Here is a 22,735-nt window from a genome sequence, read left to right as displayed (position 1 = left end):
GGAGGGGGTGGGTAGGGAGAAAATGTGCAACACTGAATAAATGTAAATTCAAGTTTTCTATAAACTTTCATTAAAATCTCAATTAAAAAATAAGACTCAAGGAAGCAATTTGTTGAAAGTACTAATCAACTCAATTCATGGCCATAGACTCGGGAGTAACTTATATCTGCCCCTCCAGCGGGTTTTTCAAAGCTACAGATCACATTGGAAGAGGCTGCCCAAAATGCTCCTTCAGAGCAGCTCCTGGATTTTAATCACTTGCCTCGGGGGTAGCAGCGCACCTTCTTAACCACTGGGCCCTTAGAGTTCCCCAGAACACTGATGGACTGCTCAAACTACCGGGCCCAGTAGCTTGAAACTTGAACAGCCAACGATGCTTGACCATAAAAGAAGGTCCAAGTCAAAGTGGGATGAAATGCAGCACAAAATTAAAAATAATAAAAAGTCCTGATTTACTAATAAGGGTTGATATAACCCTCAAGACTGTGGCTCTTACATAACCTTTCAGACCCATTCCCAGAGATCACCTTTCAGCCCAACAAGCGTCTCAGAAGTGAGCAGAGCTGTGTTGAAGAGCGTGCTTCTCAGGACAGTCAGCCACATGAAACCAGAAGAACAGTATTTGCCTAAAGTCAAGTTCAGAAGGCAGGAAGGGACAGAGAAGATGGGCAGATGGAAACAGTTCAGAGAGGAAAGTTGAAGTGGGGATTGTAGTTAATATCACACTGAAATACGTATACATTGTTGACCGAGAAGCTAATGTATCCTGTAAACTTGCATCTGAATCACAGTTCTAGACAATTCAGTGTCTAGAATTTTCCATTTAATAAATTGAGAAATGAATCAGCTTTTACTGTTACTACTAACAAAATCAGTGAATAGTCATGATACACTTTATTACAGTTTTTCTCATGCACTTAATCTACTTTTTGTTCTTTTGTCTCTTTTTTAGTATTAATGATTGAATGTTTTTATCTGAGATATTTTGACTGTAGTAAAATTTACCAGCGGGTGTTCTGTTTATGTTAGCAAAGTACTTGTTTTGCCTTAAATACCACAAGGTGTTAAAGACATTTTTCCAATTTATTATAACAATTATTTTGTCTTAAACAGCATAGATACCACATTGACCTGTGTGAATTTTCGATAAATGTATGAACATCTGTCTTTTATTGTTATACCGTTTTGGTTTTTAGGCTTCTAACTGTGGCATTGTGGAAAGTATCTTGAACTGGGTGAAATTTAAGGCTCAGACTCAGCTGAACAAGAAGTGTTCATCAGTCAAGTACAGTAAAATCAAAGGTATTCCTAAACTGGATGATGCTAATGATGCTGGTAAGAGCCAATTTTACATGGTTTTTATAAAAGGATTTTGATTTGTATTTAGTGTTTTTTCAACCAGAGATTTAAAGAATTTTCGATCTATAAAATACATATATGTCTTGAAGAAGCAGACTGTACTGAAGGACTAAAATAATACGTCTGTGCTTTCTAAAAAAAAAAAATAATACACGTATGATTTTCCGTTCAGTGTGAGTTTAAACTTCATTGAAGTTGCCACATATTTCACATAGTACTAATTTTCACGTTGTAGTAATTCAACACATTGTACCACATTTTCCCCTTCGTCTGACATACTTTGGACATGTTGCCAGGAGGGACGGGTCCTTGGAGAGGGACATCATGCTTGGGAGGGTTGAGGGACAACACAGGAGGGGAAGACCCTCTATGAGATGGATTGATTCGGTGACTGGGGTAATCGGGATGGGTGTGTCAGAGGCGGTGCGGTTGGCGCAGGATAGAGCAGGGTTTAGAGCTGTTGTGCATAGAGTCGCTATGAGTCGGAAACGACTCGATGGCACATAACAACAACAACAACAACCACATTTTCCACTTCTGCTGAACGTCAGTGGAAGATGACTTTTTACAGTCCTCAGTTATCATTGCTGCGCTCATTAATTTTTGTTGTTGATAAGATGAATCGTGCACATATGTCCTTTTCCGTTTCTTTCAGGTGGCAAACATTCCCTGGAATGCACACTGATACTAACAGAAGGAGATTCGGCCAAATCGCTGGCCGTGTCCGGCTTAGGAGTGATCGGGAGAGACAGATACGGAGTCTTTCCACTCAGGGGTAAAATTCTTAATGTGCGGGAAGCTTCTCATAAACAGGTAGATATTCGAACTCCCATACAGGTAGATGTATAGATACTACTAATACCTTAGGACAGTTGTTAAAAGTTTTAAACGTAAATCCTAGTTTTTATTTGTTCTTGAACACTTTTCTCTCTCACACAGATCATGGAAAATGCAGAAATAAACAATATTATTAAAATCGTCGGCCTTCAATACAAGAAAAGCTATGATGACGCAGAGTCTCTGAAAACCTTACGTTATGGGAAGATTATGATTATGACCGATCAGGTTGGTTTGCAGATTGCTACGTAATTAAAATTTGTATTTTTGAAAACAAAATATTGCCTTTTGATTTGCCTTTTCATAAAATGTGCTCCAAGGTATTGTAAGTAAAAGTGATAATACTTACAGGGAATACAAAAAGCCTGTGTAATGGAACTGTTTTGTGTAACACATTTTTTAATTGTTTCATTTGGCAACAGTGTCTTTGATTAGTAATTTTAAAATGCAAGAGCTAGAAGTGTAGTGTCATAAGAATGAAAGGTAAGTATAACTAGGCAGACAAGTTGGGTTTACAGATGAGAAAAGTCAGTCAGTAGAATAATGGTTAGTATTTGTCCATAATTAAGTAATTGGACCTGGAGGAAATCAGAGAGGCCTTGAATAATACAGAGGCACTAATCATGCTTGGAGGGGTTGAGGGGAAGACCCCAGATGAGGTGGATTGACACAGTAACTGGAGTAACGGGGTGAGGTGTGTTGGAGACAGGGGGATTGGCTCAGAATAGGCAGGATTGAGAGCGTCGCGGGCAGTCCAGCCGCCACGAGTCTTTGTTGTTGACTTCGGAGCACGTAACAAACACAACAACAATTGAGAAAGAACTGAAAATGCAACTATTTCCATAGACCCCCTCAGAGGTTTTTGTTGTTGCTTTTTTAAAAAGGGAAAGCAGTTCTTTTGTTTCCTGTGTCCTCCTGATGGTTTGAATGGTGGTTGCGGTCCACAGCTGACCACGAGACCTTATCACTGTGGCAGTTTGAATTCACCAGCTGCTCTGAGGGTGAAAGAGAGACTCTTCCCGTTAAGATGTCCAGCCTCTGAAACCCAGTGGAGGGTTACTGTGAGCTGGAAGGACTTGCTGGCAGGGAGATTGAGAATGGCTTCAAAACCTGGATTCCTACAGCACGAGACCATGGTGGGACGTAGGCAGATGGACAGGACATGGCTCTGGCCTCAGGCTCCCGGACTCTTGTGTAGTGGGCCGGTGGCAGCTGCCCTGGCAGGCATGGCTGAAGCCTTTTAACATTATCCAGATTTTATTAAAAGAATAATCAGACATATTTGAGGATTGGACACTTTTACAACACGTACACCATTTTACTATCGAACAGAAGAAATTCCTGCAATACAGATACATTTTTCGACTTCTTATAAAACTGTAAAATATGTTGTTTTTTTTTTTAATAACTTTAATGAACATTTACAGAGATTTTGGATTTCCATTCATTCATTGCTGTACTTCTCTCCCCTCCCAGCCCTCCCCCCCACCCCAGTTTGCCCCTCTCTTTGAAAAGTAAAATAAACACTCTCTCGCTGGTACACAATCCCCCCGCACCCCTCCCACCGCCCCAAGTACATTCCACTATGCAACCTTAATTGTGGACTCTTGTGATAACCATAATACCCTATCATACATCGCTTTTAAATTATTCTCTCCCTCATCTGTTTCAGTGCAGTATACACAATTTACCCAGTTTTTCTCAGTCTTACCTCAACCCTGGTATCAGTCCCATTTTATAGCAGTGGCATGATGCAATATTTGTCCTTTTGCGACTGAGATATTTCACTCAGCATAATGCCCTCCAGGGTCACCCATTTTGAATAATATTGCATGAGTTCCTTATTTTTCAATGCAGCATAGTATTCCATTGTGTGAATATACCACAGCTTCTCTGTCCATTCGTTTGTTGATGGGCACCTGGTTCGTTTCCAACTCTTTGTTATTGTGAACAAAGCTGCAATAAACATGGGCGTGCATATATCTGTTTGGATGTCAGTTATGGTCTCTTTGGGATATATTCCCAGTAGTGGAATTGCTGGGTCAAATGGTATCTCTGTTAGCAACTTTTTGAGAAAGCGCCATACCGCCTTCCACAGTGGTTGCACCATTTGACACTCACACCAACAGTGAATAAGGGTTCCAGTTTCTCCACAACCTCACCAGCATTTGATGTTTGCTATTCTGTTAAATTTTGCTATTCTGACTGGGGTGAGATGATATCTCATAGTTGTTTTGAAAATTTGTTCTTAAAACTACGAAGAGATCTGCAATACGATGTCATGTGATGCTTTCAGACCTTCTTGTCATTTCTGCTGCCACCAGGGCTGCCGTTACTGGCCAGAGTCACAGAAACTGGCATGGGCAGTGAGAACAAGAACAAGTTGGACCAGCAGCGAGCGGGCAGCAGCACACCCTTCTTGCTTGCTGTTTATCCTGTCGGAGTGGCTGGCACCTGCCCACTACCCAGAAGCTCAATTTGGAGCCCTCAGTATGGATTACACCTCAAGTTCAAAACCCCCCAAATATCCTCTCTATTAGAAAAATAGATAACATCATGATAGTTGGAAAAAAGATCAAAGGTGCCAGTGACTTCATTTTGCTTAGATCCATAATCAACACCTATGGCAGCAGTAGTCAAGAAGTCAGAAGATGTGTTGTATTGGGAAGATCTTCATCAAGAACTTCTTCAAAGTGCTGAAGAGGAAGGCTATCAGTTTAAAGACTAAGGTGTGCCTGATCCATGCTAGGCCCTTTTTGGTTGCTTCCTATGCATCTGAAAGTCTTACAGTGAATAAGGATGACAAGATTTGGTGCCCTTAAACTGTGGTTTGGTAAAGAGCATTGAGTGTTCCATGAACTGCCTGAGGAATAATCAAATCTGTGTGGAGCAAGGACAACCAGTGTGCTCCTTAGAAGCAAGGATGGCAAAACTTCATCTCATAGACTTTAGGAGGTGCCACCTCACAGGAGGTGCCAGTTATTTGAAAAAGACATTATGCTGAGGAAGGTCATGCTAGGTCAGTGACAGAATCACCCTCTACCAGATGGACTGACTCAGTGACTGACAGTGGACTTGAACATGGCTTGGTCGTGAGAGGAGCGCAGGATCAGGGAGTGTTGACTCGGTGACTGGCAGTGGACTTGAACCTGGCTTGTTAATGAGAGGATCGCAGGGAGGACAGCATTCTGTTGACTTAGTGACTGACAGTGGGCTTGAACCTGGCTTGGTCATGAGAGGAGCGCAGGGAGGGCAGCGTTCTGACCTTTTCTCATAGGGTTGCTGGGAGTTGGAGTTGACGACCAGGATTCTAACGACAGCCAGACGTTCTTTGCATTTTGAGAAAAACGACTTTGTTGTATCTGTCACTGTCAGAGCCGCTTCCTAAGAGGCCCTTCCTGGGTTTCCAGGCGCATGTGCAATGGGGATTCTTGCTCGCATGGAGTGGCTGGTGGGAGTGGAACTGCCTGGAGGTTCGGCCTCTGGGCCACAGCGCACCTCCTTTCATCCTGTGTCCCCAGTGCTCCTTAAGATCATCTAGAGAAGAGTGAAGAGTGCTTTTATAAAGTGCAGGTCCAAAGTTTTAGTACTCTCTCCTGCTTCTATTACCGCTTTTTAAAATTAGATTTTAGATGTACTTATGTTTCATATATAACTGTTTCCTAACATTTGTTTAGGATCAAGACGGATCTCACATAAAAGGCCTGCTCATCAATTTCATCCATCACAATTGGCCGTCCCTTCTGAAGCATGGTTTTCTCGAAGAGTTCATCACCCCTATTGTCAAGGTATTCTTTACATTAATGCGTATTTATACTCTTGTCTTAAAACAGTTGCGGAAAGACTAAAAAAACCCTTTTTTTAATTAATTTAAGGCGAGCAAAAATAAGCAGGAACTTTCCTTCTACAGTATTCCTGAATTTGATGAGTGGAAAAAACATATAGAAAACCAGAAGGCTTGGAAAATAAAATACTACAAAGGTTTGTATTTTAAAATATCTAATTTATGTTTGTCATAGCTTTATTCAGTCTGAGGAGTGTTGTTGGTGATGTTGTGTACTGTTGAGTCAGGACCAACCCCTAGCTGACTCTCAGCAGTTTTTCAGAGGCTAAATCACATGGGGCAGCTGGTGGACGTGAACCACGTACCTTTGGGATTACAGGGCAGCTGTTTACCACTAGGCTGCCAGAGCTCCCTAATATGAAATATTTTAAAATGTATCTTTTTCAGACTAAAATATATTATTACTGTTTAAAAAGAATGGAAAATTTTATACAGGTAGAGTCATTGGCATAATGGGCTCCCTGCATACTTTGAACCATCATTCTTTTTTCATCAGTCTTCTTTCACTTAACCCTTCTCGTTGCCACACTGACATAACACCCAGAGTTTGTAGTATTTTAGTTGTTGATTGCCTTCGAGTCGGGCATGACTCATAGCGACCTGAAGGCCTGAATCCCCGCTACAACTATCAACATTTATCAAAGTTCATAGTTTCCGGAGGCATGTTATTTAGGAAGTGGATATTTATAGCAACCAGTGAATGCCTTCATTGTTCTCCTTGATGTCATCAAATGTCCAGCCAGTATTACTCTTTGTGTATTAAAGAGACACACAGAGATCTCTTTGAAGTGTTACTCTCTGTGTATTAAAGAGATACAGTGCATCTCTCTGTATTACAAAGTAAGTTTATGTTCATGAGGGTGGGTCAGTTCATATAAAGATCATGAAATAATTGTACAACTTGAAGATGTTTGTCAGTAGATTTTATATGTAGAAATTGTTCAGTGGGAGTACTGTTGAGTATATTCCCAACAACAACAAAAAACAGAATATACACACACAGACGCAAACTTCGTTTTTATAGTTGGTTGGTTTCATTCAGGATCTAAATGAAGTTACTATATTGCTTTGAATTTTTAAGTCTCTTAATATGTAGTTATTTTCTTACAGTTTAATTTTTTAAGAAATGTATAAACCTCCATTCTGGATTTTGTAGGTTATATATCCCTGTGGATTGATTGCATGTGTACTATCTGTCCCAATGTTTTTTTTTTGTTTGGTTTTTTTCCATTGTTACCCAGTAGTAAATTAGAGCTTGGTCAGTGTTGAATTAGATGCCCCCCCCACCCCAAAAGCAGTTGAGAAGCGGTGATGTATTTATGTGTAGAGGCATTACTGCTGATATTTTTTTAATATTTAAGATCAGTCATTTGGTCCAGGTTTTGCCAACCTGATCCATCTATGACAAGTTTCTCCATCAGTTTTTTACCTGCTGGCTTTAAACAGGCATTGGTGCTCATCACTCAGTTTCATTCTTACAATTGTGCAGGGTTGGGGACCAGTACAGCTAAAGAAGCCAAGGAATATTTTGCGGATATGGAAAGGCATCGCATCTTGTTCAGATATGCTGGTCCTGAAGACGATGCTGCCATTACCTTGGTAATACAGTTAACTTACAGCTGTCTTTTCAGATAGCCACCTCCCCTTCATACCTCCTTTCTTTCTAGCTCTCATTTGCGAAGTCTTTTTTGAAACTCCAGTGTCTATACTGTTGTTGTTCAGTGCTGTAGAGTTGTAGGCGACTCATAGTGACCTTATGAATGGAAGTCCTCAACACTTGCGTGACCTTCATCCTCTCTCCAGGTTCATAGGGTTTCCGGAGGCAAGCTGTTACAGAAGTGGACGCCACTCCTGCTTCCAAGCTTGTTTTAATCAGGGAGCTCCACCAAACACTGTCCACCGTGGGGAACCATTATCACATTTGACACATGAGTGTCCCAGCAACCACAAGTTACCTCTGGACACACCAGGGTTATATGACCTAGAAGAATGTTTGAACAAAAACAATTAAAGTGTTCCCTCAGGCCCTACAGGATTTTAATCTACCACCCAGTGCAAGCTCTGTAGGCTCCCTCCTTATTTCCCCTTAGTCTAAGGCTCTGGGCCGCCCACCCACTTTGGAAGGGCAGAAAGAGCAGGAACACACAGCAAAAAGGACCCCAGATACTTCCTTTGCCTTGACTGCCACCAGGTTGAGCCGCCATGGAGACGCCAGCCATCCCACTGGTCAACCAGCCAACACACTAGTTAATTCTAATATTGGGGCTTTTTGCTCCCAGGATATGCTCTGCTTTCCTCGTTCTTTGACCAAAACATCTTGATTCAAATATAATTTTGATTCAAATCATGCCAGGGATGAGGAAAATACCTCAGTTACCCACAATTGTATGAGTGCCTCCACTTTAAGTAAAAAGTAATTCTTCTTAAACAAACATATCTAAGTTTTCATTTTGTATTGAGATGAATTTTCTTTTTTAATGTGGGGAATCTTTCAGGCATTCAGTAAGAAGAAGGTTGATGATAGAAAAGAGTGGTTGACAAACTTCATGGAAGATCGCAGACAGCGTAGGTTACATGGCCTGCCTGAGGTGAGTCGTGAGGAGCGGGGCTCTGTGGGAGGAGGGAGGAGAGACTAAAACCCACGCAGTGGGAATGACCGCTTTGTTGGGTGACTTTTCTCTTAGCAATTTTTATATGGAACTGCGACCAAACATCTGACATACAATGACTTCATCAACAAGGAACTGATTCTCTTCTCAAACTCAGACAATGAAAGATCAATACCATCCCTTGTTGATGGTGAGTACGTCGTGTATAAAAACCTATATATGTTATTTGACTATGTTTTAATTTAATATGCTTTGAAGTAATTCTTAACAATAACTTTTAAAATTTTTGTTCGAAATTTGATAAAGCATGTGAAGAGTTGACTCAGAATTTGAAGACATTTTGAAGTGGATTTTTTAAAAAAATTTTTCCCTTTTTAATTTTTTTTTTAATTTTTATTGAGGTGGGGTTTGAGTTAATGTTTTGGTAGGGGTGACCTTTTTAATAGTAATTTGAAACTTTAAACTCTTAAGAATTTTCTCAAAATGTCCTTTAAGGTAAATCTTTAATTCTTTTACCCATAGTTTCAAGAGCTTGTAATCATAAAAATTACAGAACTTCTAAAATAAGAAGTAAAGCAACACTTAAATAGAAAATTCTAAAGTATTTATTAGAAATTAAGTTTTAACACCTCTTTATACCTTGTTACTTGAAACTTAATCTTGGCGAACTTAGAAACTGGTTGCTTGTAGAACATCATTTAGTTTTCTCGCTGGGACTTCTCTTTCCACATCTTATGAACTTGAGCAAGTTAGTTGATCTTTCTATTTCTTAATTTTTGTGGTAATTACCAATGGCTCTGCCGATCCATCAAGTGGTAGCTTTTAAGTCGCATCTCTTCTGTGACGTCTTTTAACAGTCTCAGCTTTCGTGTCTCTTAGATAATCATACGATGTGTAGTTTAAACTCTTACACAGCTTGTTAGAAGTAAAGACAGTGAGGCCCCCCCCCCCCCGTTCTGGGCACGCTGTTGAGAGGCCATTTCTGGGAGAGAAGGACATTGTGCTTGGAAAACTAGAGGGCCTGTGGAGGGAGGGGGAGGGTCTCGGCAAGATGGATTGACGTATTGGCTGATGCAACTGGAGATATGAGGACGCAGGGTGGGGCCAAGCTTCGAGCTGTGGTCACAGGATGTCTTTGAGTTGGAGTTGATCCATGGAACCCAACAGCATCAACAAACTCATGGCAAACTCCCATGCCAGCTCTTATTTTGTGGTGACTTTTACCTTCTCAATTAGATGGTAAAATCCTCATAGGAAGAAACCACATTTTGTCAGTTTGTGTCTACTGTACCTTGACCTCTGAGGGTGAAAAATTTGTAACTGTTCATTTGCCTTTAAGGATGATGAGTAAGCAGAATGCTTTGTTTCCATTATTGGGATCAATATCCGTTACTGGGTGATCTTTATCGTCATTAGACAGTGATATTTACTGTACTGACGAGGAACTGAGGCATGTGAATGTAGTCAGTTGTTCATTTGTGGGTAAATAGTTCAGTTGAGACTGCTGTACAGATTAGTGAGATTCTACAGCCTGTGTTTCTCCTACCACACATGCTTTGGGAGGATTTTCCTGATTTAGCACACTTGTGCAGCTTGATGGTTTGCCAGTATTTTAGTTAAAACTGTCGCTTTAGTAAAAGGACTGTTTAAACACTCTTGTAAAAGGAGTTTGGGACCACTGGACAGTATTATAAAACTCAAAAGACATCTCTCAGTTGGTACTTTAACTTTGAGATAGATTGAAAAAGTGTGATGATAGTAACAACAATAATTAATGTTGTTGTTGTTGTTATGTGCTGTCGAGTCGCTTGTGACTCATAGCGACCTAAACTCTGCTCTATCCTGTGCCAATCGTACTGTCTCTGACACACCCATCCCGATTATCCCAGTCACTGAATCAATCCACCTCATAGAGGGCCTTCCCCTCCTGTGCTGTCCCTCCACCCTCCCAAGCATGATGTCCTTGTCCAAGGACCGGTCTCTCCTTACAACATGTCCAAAGTATGTTAGATGGAGCCTCAGAATCCTTGCCTCCAAGGAGCCACCGGTTTAACCCTTTCCAGGATGAATCTGTTTGTTTTCCTAGCGGTCCATAGTATTCTCAATACTCTTCTCCAGCACCACAGCTCGAAAGCTTCAATTCTCCTTCTTTCCTCCTTGGTCATTGTCCAACTCTCTGATGCGTAACAAGTGATTGCGAAGACCATGGCCTGTATCAGGTGCACCTTAATCTCCAGAGAGACACCATTGCTCTTCAGTACTTTGGAGAGGTCCCTAACAGCAGACTTTCCCATCACAATACGTCTTTTAATTTCCTGGCTATTGGTGCCAAGAGTGTCGACTGTGGAGCCAAGAAAACTAAAGCTGTGCACAATCTCAATCTCTTCACCATCCATCCTGATGCTGCCAATTGGTCCAGTGGTGAGAATCTTTGTCTTCTTGACATTAAGCCTCAATCCATATTGGAAGCTGCAGTCCTTGACCCTCTACAGCAAGCACTTCAGGTCTTCCTCAGTTTCAGCAAGGAGGGTTGTGTCTTCTGCATATCACAGATTATTGATAGATCTTCCAACAATCTTGACCCCACATTTCTCCTCATAGAGCTCAGCCTCCTGGATAATCTGTTCTGCATACAGGTTGAAAAGGTATGGAGACAGGACACATCCCTGGCGTACACCCTTCCCAGTTTTGAACCATGCAGTGTTCCCTTGCTCTTTTCTGACAGTAATTATAGTAATGATAATAATAATAACAATGTGTTATGCAAACTTTTATATTAAGAATTGGCATCCATTTGTATATATTCACATTGTGATAGAATCTCAGATGTTCATTGTAGTAAATTATTTGTCTGAAAGTACATTTTTTTGCGTCTTTTTTTTGAGTATGTAAGGTATTGCTAACACTGCATGAATGGTTGGACCCATGCCTGAAGTAATGTTTTTAATGTGAGACTGTTCTTTTTCCAACTAGGCTTTAAACCAGGGCAGCGGAAAGTATTGTTTACTTGTTTCAAAAGAAATGATAAGCGTGAAGTGAAGGTTGCCCAGTTGGCTGGCTCGGTCGCTGAAATGTCGGCTTATCATCATGGAGAAGTAAGCATTAGGGCCGAGGAAACATACACTCCTGTCCCTAGGAGAAGGAATTCTAGTCCAGCACAGTAAAGTATTTCACCTTTCAGTAATGTCTCTGGGAAATGTCAGAAAAAGGAGCATTTCCCCCCCCACATAGATTATTCTTTTTAATAAGAAAATTCATAAAAATTCTTCTGTTCTGTGTACATTCCTTTAGGTTTGTCGTACTCTTTTTTGTTCTGTGTTGGTGTCAGTATCTCCCCAGACCCGCAGATGATCACAGTGTTTCTTAGGGAAATCAGGAGGCTGTAATTCACATTGGCAGCATTTATCTGGGACAGCTTCCAACACATGCTCACTGGCACCTCATCCTTCAGCCTCAGAGAGCTAGGCCGGTGTGACAGAGCTCTCAGTCCTGCCAGCTCTGGCCTGCAGCCTCTGTCTTCCCACTCACCTTGAGGTCCCCCTACAGCAAACGTGGGTGAAGGCTTCGAGCTCTAGCTCTGTAAGATAGCAGTCCCAGGGGCATCTCTGTCTAAGAACTGAGCATTCTGATTTAATAGAAATGCAAGTGGAGTGATACAGCATGTACCACATACTAATACTTGGTTTTGTTTCCTTCTCTTCTGTAGCAAGCACTAATGATGACTATTGTGAACTTGGCTCAGAACTTTGTGGGCAGTAACAACATTAACTTACTTCAGCCCATTGGACAGTTTGGGACTCGGCTTCATGGCGGCAAAGACGCTGCAAGCCCTCGTTACATTTTCACAATGTTAAGGTGAGTGGCTGTTTGCAAAGTAGAATGTAGAAAGCTTGATAGGGTTTCTTGGAACCTATTAAATGTTAGTAGAGTTGTAGCTATTGAAAGGTGATTATTTGTTTAGAGTATATGTTCCACATTATTTGATAGAATAATGTCTTCTGATCTATTTTTATAAATGTTTATAAACTGTTGGTGACACCAGTTCTAATGAATTTATTTTCTAGCCCAACCTAATTGTTTAGACTGAAGACGGTGTGTATGGTTTATTCAGAGTAATAAGAAAACCTTAAAAAAGCTATTCCTGGGTCACATGCCACCATGGGCAGAGGCAGGCCTGAGACATCTTCTAGCAGCTCTTGCTCTTCCTGCCTTTAAGCTCTTGAAATGGCAATTTACAAACCGTTATCACCATCGTTCACAGTTCAAGAACCCGGGGATAAGTTATTCTTGACATAACATGATTCATTATTAAATTATTAAAATAAAAACAAACAAACAAAAAGCAAAAACAACAAAAAAAGCTATTCCTGGTACTTCAATGTTAAGCGAGTACACACATCGAATACAGTTTCTTTTATTGTCTTCTTACGCCTTCGGAAAAAAGTATATGATGCATTGCGTTTAGGTAAATTGTTATGTATATGGAATCAAGCAGCAAGTGTGGAAGACACACACAATAGAAGTTTTTAAAAACATCCTTAAGAAAGTATTTTTAAGCTCTGAAATCCTTAGTCATCTATAAAGCTTTATTTCTCCAAACCATAGTCTTTTTCCATATCCGTCTTTTTCCCTTTCACTAGCTCTTTAGCCAGACTGCTTTTCCCCAGCATGGATGACAACCTGCTTAAGTTCCTTTATGATGATAATCAGCGAGTCGAGCCCGAGTGGTACATTCCCATCATCCCTATGGTTTTAATAAACGGTGCTGAGGGCATCGGTACCGGGTGGGCTTGCAAGCTCCCCAATTATGATGCGAGGGAGATCGTGAACAACGTCCGACGCATGCTGGACGGCTTGGATCCGCATCCCATGGTAATCATTCAGAAGTTACTGTTTCTATTACCTGGCAGGTTAGAATGTGCAAATGACAAAAGTCTAACCTTTTCTGGATAGTAAAGAAACCATTTTCATATTAGGACATACTGTAGGACACAAAGACCTTGTTGTTGTGTGACTTGATGTTTACTCTTACAATAAAAGACACAAATCTCCGTCAGACAGAGAATGTGTAAGTATCATTTTGTTCTTAAAGGCTGCATAAAATAAAAAAACATTTCATGCAAGACACAGATATACAACTTTCTTTTATGCCTCTTTTACCCCTAACTTCTACTTGAAAAGGAAAAGCAAAAAACAGCAACTCATGAAAAAGTTAATTTTTCTACATGATTTAAAATTATCTGGAAATTTTCTCTTACTGAAGTGAAAGTGCGTTTTTACAAAAATGATAGTGCTCATTACAGAAAATATAAGTATGCAAAGAAAACAAAAGTCAATAAAGTTACTATATAGAAACAATATTTTGATATATTCTTAGCTGTATTTAATTTTTGTATCTTAAAATAGAACTATGAATATGATTTATAATTTTTGCTTTTTCCTTGAATACTTTTAAAACACTTTCAGGTATTTCCAAAGGAAGCACCATGCTATAACATTTTCTTGAAATTGAATATATTGATAAATAGTAAGATAAAAAAACCTGTGGGTTTTTTTCCTTTAAACTATTGGTCTGTTGACAAAGCATCAGGGTTTGATGTTCAGAAGCTGCCAGGAAAAAAAAAAGTAGCAAGTATGAATTTTAGAAGGAAGATAAATCACTTGGATATATTAGGAAGAAAGAGTAAACTGTACATAGATGACTGTCAGTTTTGACAGTTATAGTGAGAGGGAGGATATTTGAGGAAAATGTTGGGGAAGAGTTAGAATTCTAAAAGTAAATCATTGAGGAAAATTTTACATTGTGTATGTCCAGATTACAGGAGATTTTCCATGTCTGAGTTAAAGTTTGAGGGATTATGTATCTGGAGAAGAAAGAGTTATAGGGATAAGGGGCTAAAATAATGTTCTGTGAAGACAGAAAATGTTGTTAGATTTAGGGATGTTTGGATTTTATTATCAGAAATGATGAATTCCAGATTAATCATTTGGACATGGCATCTACAGGAAGAGAAGTTTCAGTCATACTAATATATTGGTATCACTAGATCATTCATTAAGGGGGCATTTAAATATGGGCCAGCCATTCAAAAGAGAATCTGGGGTTTAAGTTCTTTTCACTTTTCTCTGCAGCTTCCAAACTACAAAAACTTTAAAGGGACGATTCAAGAACTTGGTCAAAATCAATATGCAGTCAGTGGTGAAATATTTGTGGTGGATAGAAACACAGTCGAGATTACAGAGCTTCCAGTTAGAACCTGGACACAGGTTAGTAGAAACACTTAACCTGCATATGGGGAAGCCATTGTGGGAAGAAATTCTCTTGGATCCGAAGGTGGTTTTCACTACTCTTTATTCTAAGGCTGTGTAGTGTTTGAACATTCCTGTCTCTGTCCTAGATCCTCTTCTTTGAATCTGTGCTTTGAGTATTCAAATGGTAATTTAAAAATACTTCCTGTTTATCCCAGTGAGGTAGTGTGGTCCTGGCACGGTGGAGATGGTGTGTACTCACCAGCACACTGCCGGAGGAGAGCTTTGCCATCTGCCCCTGTAAACTTGACAGCCGAGCAAGCCCCGGGCAGCAGTTCCGACCTGTAACATGTAGGGTTGTCCTAGGTTGGAATTCACTCAGCGGGGATGTGCTTCTCTTGATTAAATAGAGCAGAATGAGCTAAACTAGCCGAGTGCCTTCACAGAATACTGCTGTATTTATCTTCTGAAGAGTGAACTAAAGTAGAAGCTACAACTTGTAGAATCCTTATAAATGTGGTTCTGATCTTAGGGCCTACAAAACGTATCTTGGGGATGAGATATACTTATAAAGCACTGATAAAAATCTGGGTTGAAACTATGATGGTTGTGAAAAGAATCATGTGTATGCCTGTGCTTTCTAAAAGGAATCCCTAGAGTCACTCTGGAAATGTCTGTCTTCCATTCTTCTCATGATCAACAATGGCTGGTTTGCTGGATAATGAAATGTTTAGATGGCGTTCTAAGACCCTTGCCTCCCCCACACCCCCAAAATCATCAAATAACAAAAATGTCATCCTTTATCAGTTTCAGTTGATACAGTTTTCTTTATACTCTTTTTTCTTTCCTTTAGAGTAGAACAGAACTACTCCCTTGCATGCCTCCTCTCTCCCCACTGAGGTCCCTGCATGTCGCCTTCTCTAGTGACTGGGCAAGGGGCCATGTGACAGGGTCTTTAAATCCGCAGCTGCCAACCACAAGATGGGCATTGAGAGGAAGAAGATGTGGCAGTGTGCTCCTTTGGAGATTACAGCTTCTAAAACTACGGGGCAGCTCCTGGAGGGGCACTTTACTGTCCGCTGTGAGCTGCAGTCACCTCAACAGACGGGCTTTTGGGGGAAAGGGGGAAGAAGGTCAGTGACTGGGCAGGAGATGGTAGAGCTGGAGTGCCTCTCCGCACCAAAGGTGAGAATGGTTACAAGATTGGTATGAGTCTCTCACAGAGAAAAGACTTGTTTTCAAATCTTTTCCAGGTGTACAAAGAACAAGTTTTAGAACCCATGCTAAATGGGACAGATAAAACACCAGCATTAATTTCTGATTATAAAGAGTATCATACTGATACGACGGTGAAATTTGTGGTGAAAATGACCGAAGAGAAGCTTGCCCAAGCAGAAGCTGCTGGACTGCATAAAGTTTTCAAACTTCAGACTACTCTTACTTGTAATTCCATGGTAATTTACTACATCTACTCTTTACGGAAACTTTTTTGCATGCTACATATTGGATTTGTTGTGATTGGCTTCCTGTTGGGTGTGGGTGTATTAAGGGAAGCCTGGATGCAGTTTTCCCATGAAACATGGTGGGGATTAAGAATCATACATAATTCATGCAGAAGGCGGTTGTTATGTGCATATTGATTGAAGAATCCAGGGATACAGTCCTTTTCTTGTACTAAACCTCTGCTCTTTACTTCCGGCTCTCTGTGTAGTTTTGTATTTGAATGCAGGAAACACACCCTCACACACACCCCCACTGACTAAACATGACACAGCCGAAGCTCTCAGGACTTTTTCTTATGCATTGCACTCATCTTTCGTTACTGTATCTCTCAGTTGTGCTTTTCTCTTCCCGACTCTTACTTATTACCCTCACACACTTGGTTGGGTTTATATACAATTGAAGAAGAAGGGAGGGGGAGAGAGAGAAAGAGAGAGAGAGAGAGTGTGTGTGAGATTACCCATCTTCAGTGTCATGGTAGATTTTTAGATTATTTTTGTTTTTTGTGTCTGTGTGATTTTTGTTTTTAAAGTGAAAGGGATGGGTGTGGCAGTAGAAGGGTGGCTGGGGAGAAGTGCTATAATCTGCTAATCCAAACCGAAGGAGGAGGAGGAAATAGATAAGGGGCATGTGGAGAGAGCTCACAGACATACATGAATAAGACTGAATAAATGTTTAGTTGATTTGTATCCATTTTAATCAATTTTTTTAAAGAATCTATTTTTAGTTTTCAAAATTATCCTCACATTAAGTGTTGCCTTGGTTCTGAACATTTGCACATACTGATTTTTTTTTTATAATTGACAAAAGAAATGCTTAAAAATTGCTCTTTGTACTGCTTTTAGGTTTAGTGCTAATGTAGTTGTTGCTAATTGTGATTTTAAATACTATAAACATGTAAGGTAAAAATACTACCACAAACTTACACAGTCTTTAAAAAAAATTTACATTTTTAGGTACTCTTTGATCATATGGGATGTCTAAAGAAATATGAGACTGTGCAAGACATTTTGAAAGAATTCTTTGATTTACGATTAAGTTATTATGGTTTAAGGAAGGAGTGGCTTGTGGGAATGTTGGGAGCTGAGTCTGCAAAGCTTAACAATCAAGCCCGTTTCATTTTAGAGAAGATACAAGGGAAAATTACTATCGGTAAGATGCAATTTTAAAAAATTTGGATGTTAGTTAAAAAAAACAACTTTATTAATAGAAGGCATTTTAATCAGTAGAATATAAAAAAATACAAATTGAATCTCTTTTCTTGATCCTAACTTTATTTTTCCCTCACATAGAGAATAGGTCAAAGAAAGATTTGATTCAAATGTTAGTCCAGAGAGGTTATGAATCTGACCCAGTGAAAGCCTGGAAGGAAGCACAAGAAAAGGTAATCATTTGCAGACAAAAAAAAAAAAAGACATTCAGAGAAGCTTTTTAAAGCAACTTCCAAAACAAACTGAAACCCTGCCCCTAAGTCTTAAATGTCATAATGCTAACGGTGCTGTGCCGTCTGCCTTAGAGACTGAAGTCTTCTGTCTATCCACAGAACAGACACAGTAGAGGAGTGGGCAGTGCACACCCACCACAAAGCATTTGGCCAGTGTGACTCAACCAGGGCCTGGAGAAATGACTCCAGGCGTGCGAAGGTAGCTCAGTGTCTTTGGCCTTGTTTCTGAGCCTGCCGTTAAAGGGTGTCCGTTGTGGTGGTGGTTTTCACGAGGTGCATGTATGTGATCTGGGAACCAGATGGGTGTCACTCTAAGTCATGCCACACTGGTCGGTCTGTGGTCAGCACACAGCTTGCTCTGGTTTTGGTGTATAGTGGGAAGACGGGAGCAAAATGGTCACCTTTATGTTCTTGGTCAAGCACCAAGTATTTTGCCCCAGGGGTAGTTCTTTGGCCAGAGATTGAAATCTTGGGACTTCAGATTGATAGTCTGATATTTTATTAATTAAGTTGGTCTTGCCAGATTGTAAAGTAGTAATATTCACAGAAAGGCATAAAACATTGCAACTTTGAGACCACCCTCAAATAATACTAGTTTCTTGCCTTTTTATATAGTGAAATGAAAAGTTTTAAAATGTTACATTGTGATTGAGAAAATAAATGTATAAAAATGTAGACATTTTAAAATTGGATTTTTTAAACCATTTAAATTCTGTGTATATGATACTGATCAGATTAGCATCTTAAAAACATCCATATTACATGGCGTCACTTGAACGGAAAATTTACATTTTACACTGCAAGTTCTCAATCATAATATTTTCACAGACATACATTGAAATGCAAACAAATGATAGTATGCTAACATATTCAGATGATAGGTTTATCCATCATTTGAGAAAATGGGGCAGGAGCAGGTGAAAATTTAGAATTAATCCAGTCCAAGCACTCGTTTTACTCTCAGTATATTTTATTATACTCTTAATTGCAAGTTGTTGTGTCAGCACTTCTTACCTTTATATATTGCTATTGATTTCTTTTAAAACTTTAAAATACAGTAAGCTAATGAATTTGTCATGTTAAGAGAGAACTGTGTTAGGGTTTGAGAATCCCTTTCTTGTGAAAACAGACTCCATGAGCAAGCCCAGTGATTGGCTTCCCCCGTCTCATCACTCATTGGATTTTTTCCAGTATTTTGGATGTTTATTTTGGAAGTCCAAGCAACCATGGGGACACTCTGTTACAAGAAGGTCCTATTTGGAGATGAGCGATTTTGAAAACAATGGATTATTTTTCCCCTTCCAAAAAAAATAGACCTAAATATGTCATTGGAACTTAAAAAAAAGAGTTTAAAATTTTTCTTAAGTTATCGTAAGCCATGCTTCCTGTCACTGATCATCCTTGGACATGGTCTTGGCTACGCGTTAAAATATGGGTCCAAATAAGATTTAATGACACCTTGGTAATATTACTAGCGTATCAGTGTAAAAAGTTTTGAAAGCTGTGGAATTTCCAATTTATCTTTAATTATCCACATACTTACTGAACATCTGACACCTCAAGAGCAGCATTCTTCATTTTGTTAATATGCGTATTTACTTTAATTTATAATTTTTTTATCTAAGGAAGGGTCTTGTTTTGCAGTTGTTTTCCTCCTAACTATATTTGAACTGCACATTTTAATAAATACATCATTGTACTTAAATTGTATTTACATTTTAAGATTTTAAAAATTTAAAACTTTTTTTGGATATAAAAAAAATGAATGTTGTGCTTTATGGAATATCATAGTTAACTCAGACATTTTAAATTCTCTGAGTACCTTAATAGCTGCTGTTGTTTTAAAAATTTTAAAGATGATTCCACTTATCATAAATTTTACATTTTGAAATTTAGTATCACCACCATATAAGGATAATTTTATTTGAGCTGCTTCTGTAGGGGAGAGAAAAACCCCAAACAACACTTAAATCCCTGCCAATTCTTAATCAAACCTATCAAACTCTTAAAATTACTATGTTTCCTGAGTTCTCACAAAAATAAACTTGCTTTATGGAATTTTCCCTGACTCTCTAGAGATTGAACATGCCTCGGTGTATGTCTTGTAAACTGGTCTTTGGATGATCCTTACGTTGGGTTTTGAGTTGTTCATCCACGGACTGTTGTGAAAACCTAGTCGAGTGTAGCTGCAGAACGTTAGTATTACTCGGTTCCTTCTGAGATGTGGAGTTAGCAAACCCATTACTTTATCCATCAGCTGCCTGTGTAAATAGGAACGTTCCGTACCCTTCCTCTCAGAGGTGGGATGGTTTGTCTTCACAACGTTGACATTTTTTGCTTGAATTATTCTCTTATAAGTAGTAGTTCAGGTAATCTGAAATAACCCCTGAAGATGTAGCGTTAAGAGCATAGTATTTGCAAAGTTTTAATTCTATATTTAATAAAGTTCAATGTTGATTTGTCACTGTACAGAGCTTTAATATAAAGTTTATTATTTTTTACAGGCAACAGAAGAAGAAGAAACACAAAACCAGCATGATGATGGTTCCTCTGACTCAGGAACTCCTACAGGCCCTGATTTTAATTACATTTTAAACATGTCTCTGTGGTCTCTCACTAAAGAAAAAGTTGATGAGCTGATTAAACAGAGAGATGCAAAAGTATGAACTTTTGTGGGATCAATAAGCTTGGAAATATTTTTGTGGTGCTTTTGTGCTTTGCCTTTTCCAAAATGATTTTGAATTTTAAAATTTTCAAGTTACTGAAAATTTTTAAAAAATTATAAAACTAAAAAACATGTAAAAACTCATTTTTAAAAATGTTCCCTTGTTAAATGTTAAAGATGTGCAACTCTTTTATCGCAGGGGCGAGAGGTCAGTGATGTTAAACGGAAATCTCCCTCAGACCTTTGGAAAGAGGACTTAGCGGCGTTTGTTGAAGAGCTGGATGTAGGTTAAGTTGCTATTAACCCCTATTTATGAAAGGAATATTATGAAACAAAATTCTCTTTAAGTGATCTCACTCAGAGTGCTTTTAATCTTGTAAGGGCTGATATGTTAATAACAATTTAGTTTCTCACTTTCTAAAGTTAATAAAAAAATTATTTCTGGTAATGGTGCCTTTAGGGATTGACAGTGAGAAGAAATGGAATCCTACTACTTTTATCAGTTAAAAGTTCTTAACTGACTTTCAGATTAGCTACTGATTCATTGCAAGAGGTAAGAGAAAACATAATGTGCATGTGTGTCTATAGGGAGGTCTCATGGTAAGGAGTTGTGCTACCGACTCAAAGGCACACGGTTCGAATCCATTCACTGCTCTGAGAGACCAGCATGGGCAGTTTACCCCTGTGTTATTTACAGCCTCTGAATAGCCACTGGAGGCTGGCTGTAAGTGGGCTCTGACGCCAGGACACATACGGGTAGAATATGAATAGAGGTATAAAGGATGAATGGAGGTGTACGTTGATTTTAAAAGTAGAATAATGAAGAAGTTTCAATATTTTTGCTTTGATCTAGTTTTCTCCAGGTGGAATTCACATTTTAAAAGTAAGGAAAAAAATTAGAGAAAAAAACACAAATATAAACTTTAAAAAATTTTCCAACTTTTAAGCCATTAATGCTTGTCAAGTGTTAGTCTTAAATTAATGGTAAGCAGTATGGCCATCTGATTTATAAAAATCATCTGTAGTAAAAGTTAAACTGCATTTATTATTCCTACTATTAAATCAGTTGTCTTCACTTTTTTTTTGTTGATTTTTTTTTGCCACACATTCTAGTTTTATTTCATGGCCTTAATGAATTTGTATTCCTAAGAGTGATATGTATGTTAACGGTCTACTAGATTTTCTGGAGTGCTTTAGTTCTGCTGTTCTGTGTTCCCTTTTTATCTTTAAAAGGAAAATGAGCTCTTGACTGATGTTAATATTAAATAATAATTCCTACAAGGTAATCACCAACAATCAATACTAAAAGAAATGTTGTTTTGTGCCGTCGAGTCGCTTGCGACTCATAGCGACCCTGTGTACAGCAGCCCTAAACCCTGCTCTGTCCTGTGCCAATCGCACTGTCTCTGATACACCCGAAACTTATTATGCTCTACATTTTTTCACTATTTAAAAGTTGTCACCCTAAGTATTCCTGGAGTGTGCTCCCTTTGTAAACATATAGCCTTCTCTATTTGATGATTAGTGAAGTTGTTATGTACTATAGAGTCAGAACTAACTCGTAGCTAACACTCCAGCAGGTTTTCAGGGGCAGTAAATCACATGAGAGGAGATTTGTTCATTCTTTTTCTGCAGTGGGGAACAGGCCAGGGGTGGAGAGTGGGTGGATGGGTGGAGGGAAGGGATAGGGACTTGAACCATGTGCCTTTGAGATTGCAACACAGCTTGAGCACTAGGGCACTGGAACTCCCCAGAGAGTGTAAGAGTATATCAGGCCTGAGGGAAGTTGTTCATCTGCTGAGAGCCTTTTTCTTTCCATAAAATGGAGATCAGAGGATTTGTAATGACTACCATAGACTATGTGATTAATAAATTATACCTGTCTTTCCCAAGGATACATATAAGTAGTAATGCTAAGATTGATTTCTAGATGAGATGTATCTAATGCCAAAGCTTATTGTGTTTCTGTTAAATACACAAAAAAGGAGATTAATAAAACACGGAATAAGCTTGACCAGGTCAAATATAGTCTAACTTCTTTTAAAAATACATCTTTTTGTTAAGTCTAAATCAGAATTTGTCTGAGTGTGGCAGTTTCAAAGCACTCTCAGCTAAGTGATGGTATCCACATCTTTAAATTCTGATAGGCTTGAGTTGGCTTTTTATAGAAAGCACTGAATTAACCTGGGCTTATCTTTAGTTGAAATAAAGGCAAAGAAAGTTTAAAA

General features: G+C 39.1%; 1 protein-coding gene across 1 annotated transcript in view; it reads left to right on the top strand.

Moving 5' to 3' along the window:
• Positions 1-22,735, top strand: part of TOP2B (topoisomerase (DNA) II beta 180kDa) — a 58,002-nt gene that overhangs the window by 18,261 nt on the left and 17,006 nt on the right. Inside the window, exons 10-26 of the mRNA XM_006883352.1 lie at positions 1,197-1,335; positions 2,015-2,172; positions 2,299-2,424; positions 5,874-5,984; positions 6,072-6,177; positions 7,530-7,639; positions 8,536-8,628; positions 8,725-8,839; positions 11,623-11,744; positions 12,356-12,504; positions 13,290-13,521; positions 14,782-14,916; positions 16,152-16,352; positions 17,355-17,550; positions 17,691-17,782; positions 20,347-20,502; positions 20,707-20,790. Of these exons, the coding sequence (XP_006883414.1) occupies positions 1,197-1,335; positions 2,015-2,172; positions 2,299-2,424; positions 5,874-5,984; positions 6,072-6,177; positions 7,530-7,639; positions 8,536-8,628; positions 8,725-8,839; positions 11,623-11,744; positions 12,356-12,504; positions 13,290-13,521; positions 14,782-14,916; positions 16,152-16,352; positions 17,355-17,550; positions 17,691-17,782; positions 20,347-20,502; positions 20,707-20,790 (2,325 nt within the window). The remainder of the gene's footprint in view (positions 1-1,196; positions 1,336-2,014; positions 2,173-2,298; positions 2,425-5,873; positions 5,985-6,071; positions 6,178-7,529; positions 7,640-8,535; positions 8,629-8,724; positions 8,840-11,622; positions 11,745-12,355; positions 12,505-13,289; positions 13,522-14,781; positions 14,917-16,151; positions 16,353-17,354; positions 17,551-17,690; positions 17,783-20,346; positions 20,503-20,706; positions 20,791-22,735) is intronic.

The sequence above is a fragment of the Elephantulus edwardii genome, unplaced genomic scaffold, assembly GCF_000299155.1.
Source record: "Elephantulus edwardii isolate Elephantulus edwardi_28Jun2011 unplaced genomic scaffold, EleEdw1.0 scaffold00027, whole genome shotgun sequence".
In the NCBI taxonomy this organism is placed as follows: domain Eukaryota; kingdom Metazoa; phylum Chordata; class Mammalia; order Macroscelidea; family Macroscelididae; genus Elephantulus; species Elephantulus edwardii.
The sequence above is the reverse complement of the archived record's forward strand: the minus strand, read 5'-3'. Positions and strand labels throughout refer to the sequence as shown.